The 6948-nt window shown below is 29.6% G+C and overlaps 1 protein-coding gene across 1 annotated transcript; it reads right to left on the reverse strand.

Annotated features, from left to right (window-relative positions):
- Positions 1–5727: 5727 nt before the first annotated feature.
- Positions 5728–6238, reverse strand: LOC140872368 (uncharacterized). Its single transcript, XM_073275188.1, has one exon. The coding sequence runs from the start codon at positions 6137–6139 to the stop codon at positions 5789–5791; it is 351 nt and encodes a 116-aa protein (XP_073131289.1). The 5' UTR covers positions 6140–6238; the 3' UTR covers positions 5728–5788.
- Positions 6239–6948: the final 710 nt, after the last annotated feature.

The following is a 6948-nucleotide window of genomic DNA, read 5'->3' on the forward strand; positions in this document are numbered from 1 at the left end:
AAAATCTATATATATATATAAATAGAATAGTTTTCCAAAAAAAGTAAATAACAATTTTTCCTCCTAAAAAACAATACTAAAAATGGAAATATAATTAATGATAAAAAAATAATAAATTATTGTGAAGAATATTAATTATTGACAACTATTTGACACATATTTCAAGACAAAATAAATGGATGTCTTCTTGGATTTTGCATAGATGTTCAAACTATTTATTTTTAAAATAATAATAATAATAATAGAGTTTAAATAATATATAAATTAAATTTCATAAGTTAATATGAGTTAAAAAATTCAAGGATTGTTGTGCTAAAAAATTAAAAAAATAATAAGTTCTCGATTTTTAATTCAATATGTCGTGGAGATTTTTCACTACACTAAATGTTTGTATACGGACATTAATATTATTATTCTGTATTTTAAATCAAAACTTTGTACAAATATTTACTATACAACACATTATTATTCGATGACAGACCTAATTTTTCCATTTAGAATTTATTTTGAAAAACTCAATGTTTTGTCATGGTCATCGGTATCCATATTTGGATTGAGTCATTTGAAATCTATGAATTATTATTTTCACACTATTCATTTCAATGATTCTAACATTTTATGGATTTGAAAGTCATTGTGATTAGTTCAAATATAGTGTAAATAAATATAAAAATGACTTGATTTCTTTTTTTACAAAATGTTATTCAAGCAATAAAAATACATTTAAGTCTACGGATTTCATATCCATTTATATTCAAATTCGACGCTAATTTAATTTAATTTTAATTATTTATTCAAAAGTTCATACTTACTAATTTTTAATTTTAATTATATATAAATGAAGTCCCGTGCATCGCACGGGATAAAATACTAGTATAAAATTAATACATGAAATTTATTGTACATTTTTTTAAATCTATCAAATTCGTCTCATAGTATCGAAAGTTTTGAGTACGCCACTTAATATACTAAGTCTATCCAATCCACATGAATTGACATACCTGTATCAGTATATGATTATCTTGCCCAAATATTGCCCCAAAAGTATATCTCCCATGTGCATATAATAAAAGTGTATGGATATAGCTTTTGTCACCGTAGATTTTGGGACTTGTACTTGCTGAATTTTTCACCAGAAATTACTTGTTTCCCCATGTACACCAAACTGAATTCCTCACGTAGTGATAGCTTCAACTTTTGATTTTTTTATTTTATTTTTTATTTTTATAAACCTCCCTTTTTACCTTTAGCTTTCTCGTTAAAAGGGGAGAAAAGTTTAGAACAGAATTGATGGCGAAATAAAAGGGGGACCAACACCCAATATTTACAATTTTTTTTTAAAAAAAATTATTTTGCGCAATATAGGAAAGCAATGATAAGATCATGATTTCTTGTAAAATGCACCTCTAATTAATATAATATTATAGAGCTAGGGGGGGTTGAATAATTTAATTAACTATTATGAAACTTTATCGTGTGGTGCACAGAGTATCTGATACGTATATTGGTATCCGTGTGATGCACAACTTACGTCGCGGCTCACAGTGTCATGCATATATTCACACGTTGCTTTTCAACATTTCCAATTAATTAATTAACTTCACAAATTTTAGTCACAATAGGAAAAAAAAAATTCACAAATCAAAGTTTACGTATTACATTGGGACAGATGAACCCTCGTATTTAATAGTGTAAATTATGCCAATCAATTGAATCGTATTACATGACAAATTAAATTTATATTAGTCGACGTGAAGTTTTGTGATTGAGCCCGATCGAGTTTGTTTGATTTTAGTTTCTTAATATTACGAGAATAAAGTAAAACTATGGGCGAGATGTATATATATATATGCACATGGGCGGAGCTAGGAATGTGATTGAGTGTAGGCATAATAATTATAATGCAAAAAAAAAAAAATTTAATCGAGAACCATAAATAATGTATGTATTTTAGTTCGAACACAAACTACACGGTCGGAAGCACATTTATTTTATGGAAAAACGTCAAAAAAATGACGAAAAACATCGCGTACATAATTCGAAATCAAAAGCAAATTTGTAAAAATTTACATTTTACATTAAAAAAATAAGCAAATTATTTTTCCTCTTAATTACAAAAATTGCACATAATTTAAAAATAATTTAATAATTGACCAACATTGAAGAAAAAAAATAGACTTGAAATTTAATGAAATTGTGGGTTTTGTTAAGAATTTGAAACATGAAATTAAACAAGTAAATATGAATTGTAATGGCTGTTAATCAAAATTTAAAACGCATAATACTTGTGACTCGTGAGAAAAATACATTTTACAAATTTTGTAGATGAGGTAAAAAATTTAATCTAAGATTTGGGTCAAAAAAATTATAAAAAAAGAGAAAATAATCAATTTTTTTGGATTTAATGTGAATAACTAAACATGTAAAATAATAGCATTTAAAAATATAAATTTGAATTTACAATTTATACATAATATATACACTATATATTAAATAAGATCATGTTAGTGACATATCAAAACATCAATAAATTTCACACAAAAATTTAGTTTTTGCATAAATTGTATTAGAATTTTCTATTATATATATATATATATATATAATTTATTGGTGAACAGACACATATATATATAGGGAAAATTGCAAATTTAGTCCTGTATGTTTGTCACTTTGCAATTTTGGTCCTTTATGTTTTTACATTTCAGTTTTAGTCCTGCATGTTCTGATTTTTGGTAATTTCGGTCCTTTTTATTCGAAAATGCTTACGTGGCACTGTACACTTCATCTCCACATCAGCACTGAATTGGTGCCACGTCAGCGCCACGTCGGAAAAAGGATTAAAATTGCCAAAAAAATAAAGATAGCGGACTAAAACTGAAATGTGAAAACATAGAGGACCAAAATCGCAAATTGATAAAATATACAGGACTAAATTTGCAATTTTCCCTATATATATATATATACACAACTTTTTTTGGGGGCTCCGCCCATGTATATGCATACGAATTCATATATTGATTTAGAACGATGATTTTTTAAGCTTTATATATGTTGGAATGCAATAAATGTTTTTGTAGGATAGAACAATCGAATCATGACGTTTGAGCTGTTGTGCAGTTTAAAACATTTCGAGTTACACAATTACCACCAACTATAGTTTTTGGTAAAACAACATACGCTCGATCCTAAGATTATTTGTATAAAAATAAAAATTAAATTAAACTTAAAATATTCTAGAACATACTAATAAAGGAATAATTTTGTTGTTTTGACGGGTCGAGCTGGTTTATATATATTTTTTTACATAAAAAGTAATTTTCATGATCGGGTCGAAAAGGATATACGTCCCACAAAATTAATATGTGAGACATTGTTTATTCTAATGGATTGGGTCGTGTTGGAGCTTCATATCGAAAAATTAACTCGTGTGACATTTTGATAAGAGTTTTTGTACGTAGTACGAGCAGGAGTGTGTTTTCGATATATCGTATTAAAAATATTGATATGAAAAAAATTCATATCGATATCGAAATTCAAAAATTTTGGTATGAAAAAAATTCATACTAATATCGTATAGATATCGAAAAAAAACGATATACCAAAAAAATGTATATATATCGAAAAAATTTCGATATGGTATCCTGAAAAGTCGATATTTTGGTTTGGTATATCAACCCTAAGAACGAGTAAACTTATTGCAAAACGATATCACTGTATTATATATATGAATGAAACGAGTCAACTCGATCTGTACATCCAATTATAAGTAACTTTTGACGTAAAAATCAGAACTTTTCATGGATTAATGGTTCGAGTCAAAAATCTATTTCACATTATTTTTTTTATTATTAATATTCAATAGACGAACCTCGAGATTGGTCCAGGTAGAGGTAGAGGTAGATTGGATTGTATTGTTATTGTATGTGGCGAGAGAGAATCAATTGAAAGTTGAAAAGAGAGGGTAAATTGGTGCCCACTCTATATTCCCCTTTACAACTGTACTTTTTTGTATAATTGTGGTTCGCCAAAATCTTTTTCTTCGTCTGTCAAAATAAAAAAACATCTTTTGGTACCTAATCTACATGACTTTGATTTTATCTCTTCTTGTCGTTTCCCCCCATCTTTTTCATTTTTCCCATTTCTTGATCTCGTTATAATAATATTAATATTACGATTCATAAATTTTTTAGACCAATTATATTTTGTACTTGACTTCAAATAAATGGAATTGGATGACCAGTAGTTGTCGAGGAAATCTACGGAATGGGTCCGTCGATCATGTATTTAACATAGAGCAAACTGAACATAAGTTGGAATTAGAAACCTGATAAAAATTTACGTCAAGAATGTGATGTTTTTAAAACCGAACAAAAGATAACCGAGAGGATACAAATATACATCGCTATTACATAACGATTAACAGTAAGTATAGATTTCATCCAAGATTATAACTTTCAAGGTTTTATCTCTACCTAGCTAATCCATGATTGTATTCGTTATCGTGAAATTTTTATTTGGCTAATGGCTTTTTTATGTGTGATAAATGATGATGGTGAACATCGATCCATCATTTTATTAAACACAAAACCTTGTGAGATCACGTCATATATTAATTTTATAAAACTGATATTTTATACGATTCAACTCATGAAAAATATTACATCTTATTATAAGTTTATTTCCATTATAAATATGAGTTAATTTTACTTATTTCATAGTCCGTTAAACGGTCTCACACTCATGGGCAAAACCTTTAGTGGCCCATACTAGCCCACTAAATTTTTAATACTACTATTGGTCCATTCAAAGATTTGTTTTAAACATTTAATCAAGTCCAGCCTATATGTATCTTACCAATAATAATTTAGCTCATTTTCAAGCCCACCAAACGTATTTCGCCCTTGCTTGGACGAACCAATTTTTGATTAAATGGTTTAAATTACTAGGAATATATTATTATTAGTCGGACCCAAATCGGCACTTCGGCCTTATTAAAAAAAAAGTGCTTCTTCGGTGAGTCGGTCCATTAGGTGTGTGGGTGGGCTTTTGGTTTTGGTTTTTGCATCCTTCGGCCGGATGTTGAAAATCGAGAAAACTTGTTCCATGCATACTTGAATTAAAATTTCTAACAAATTTTCCCAACCATCCCTAGAAATAAAAAAAAAAAGGTATAAACATTAAATATAAAAAAATAAAAGCACAAAAACCATTTAAAGTTTAAACCCAAAAATACCCATAAAAGAATATAATAAATATGCGCGACACATGCTCCCAGAACATTGGTCCACCTACAAAGAATCATTTATTTATAGGAAAATACAATAAAGTCTGGGGTTTGTCAAATATTCAACCACCAGTACTCGAACGTGTCCTATATCATTTACATGGAACACATTTCTACAAATTTTTTCAACATACTCATAGATTAAATTATTTCCTATCAATGATTGCGGTGTATTAAGAAATGTATAGGTTTGGTTGGTTGTTGACCAACAGAAAGCATCGGAAGAGAGTTGATTCAGCACTTCCTCATTATATTGGCCACATTTTTTTCGTGGATTTATCGACGTTAATATCGAAATATTATTTAAAAAGTTGTTCTAATAGTCATAAAAAAAATGAATATGTCATGTCACGAAAAACATTAAAATTTAAACATATCATGTTCTTGTAATCAAACTTCACAGAAAGATTTTAAAATAGTTATGCGACCATAAACTATGAATGAAATATAAAAATATGTGTGACCTCAACATGTCAAAGTCAAAAAACTAGCTAGCCAACATCTTTATATATCCATGTTAGCCGCTTTACACTTCAAAATGAAAGCTAGAATCATCAACACAATCATAATCCCAACCGAAGAACCACCGGCACGATGAATCCAGTACGGATCAAACCTGGTGCATCCGAGCTCCCAGTAGGCCGAAACAACGATGGCCGCGATCAAAACCAGCAGCAGCAGAGGGAGATATGAAGAGAAGTTGAAGGGTTGTTCATCGAACTCGGGCTCGGTCAAATATCTTCTATCGATGTACAAGGGAGAGACTACTGCAAGAATCGTCAAGCCTATGGCTACTAGCCTCTGATCATGTGACGAAAGCCTGCGACCCGTCCTCCGAACCGCCGCTTGCTCCATTCAAATGCGAACAATTTTCATCAAAACTGAATCATTTTCAAGTCTGTAAAGGTGTCATCTTTGGAAGATAAAGGAGATGAAAGCTTAAATGCACGTAGAATCTGTGGATAAGAATGAGCTAGTGACATGAATGAATAGGACTCAAGCATTCTACTAATAGTGGGAATCTGATTCTTGTAGCATTAAGTCCATTCCCAGATAAAAGAGGTGTGTATAACATCATGAGCTACACAAGTTAATTTGAACCTTCTTTTTTTTTTTTTTTAAGTTAATTTGAACTCGATTCGAACCGTTCATTTCGACGGGTTGGATCTTGAACTTGATAGCTATGAGAATGAGAATGACTCGAGTTGGGACCAATTTCCCAAGGATTTGGGCTATTTTGTTATAACTTATACAACATGCTTTATGTATCTCGTTCACGAGTTGTTCTATGCTACATCAGTAAAAATACTCCTCTTATGTTCACATTGATTTATTTATTTTTTCCCCATTTTTTTTGTTGACGTTCCATTGGTTCCTTCAAATGACATTCGACATGGGCTTCGCAGAAGTATTGGGCCCCAATCACGTCTTATTCCATGGGAAGCCATTAATCCTCGGTCCATCCTCTTATTACATTTCCCAAGAATAACAAGCCGTCGATTAATTGTTTGAAATTAAAATTTCAAAATAAATAATTAACCATATATCCTCAATGAATTGGGAGTTAGATTTTATGGTATTATTATTTAAAATATTATAATATACTATAACATGGATTTTAAAATTTCATGTATATTGATTTATTGGTCATGTATGTTTTTGTT

Source organism: Henckelia pumila, unplaced genomic scaffold (genome assembly GCF_033568475.1).
Source record: "Henckelia pumila isolate YLH828 unplaced genomic scaffold, ASM3356847v2 CTG_461:::fragment_3, whole genome shotgun sequence".
Taxonomy (NCBI): Eukaryota; Viridiplantae; Streptophyta; class Magnoliopsida; order Lamiales; family Gesneriaceae; genus Henckelia; species Henckelia pumila.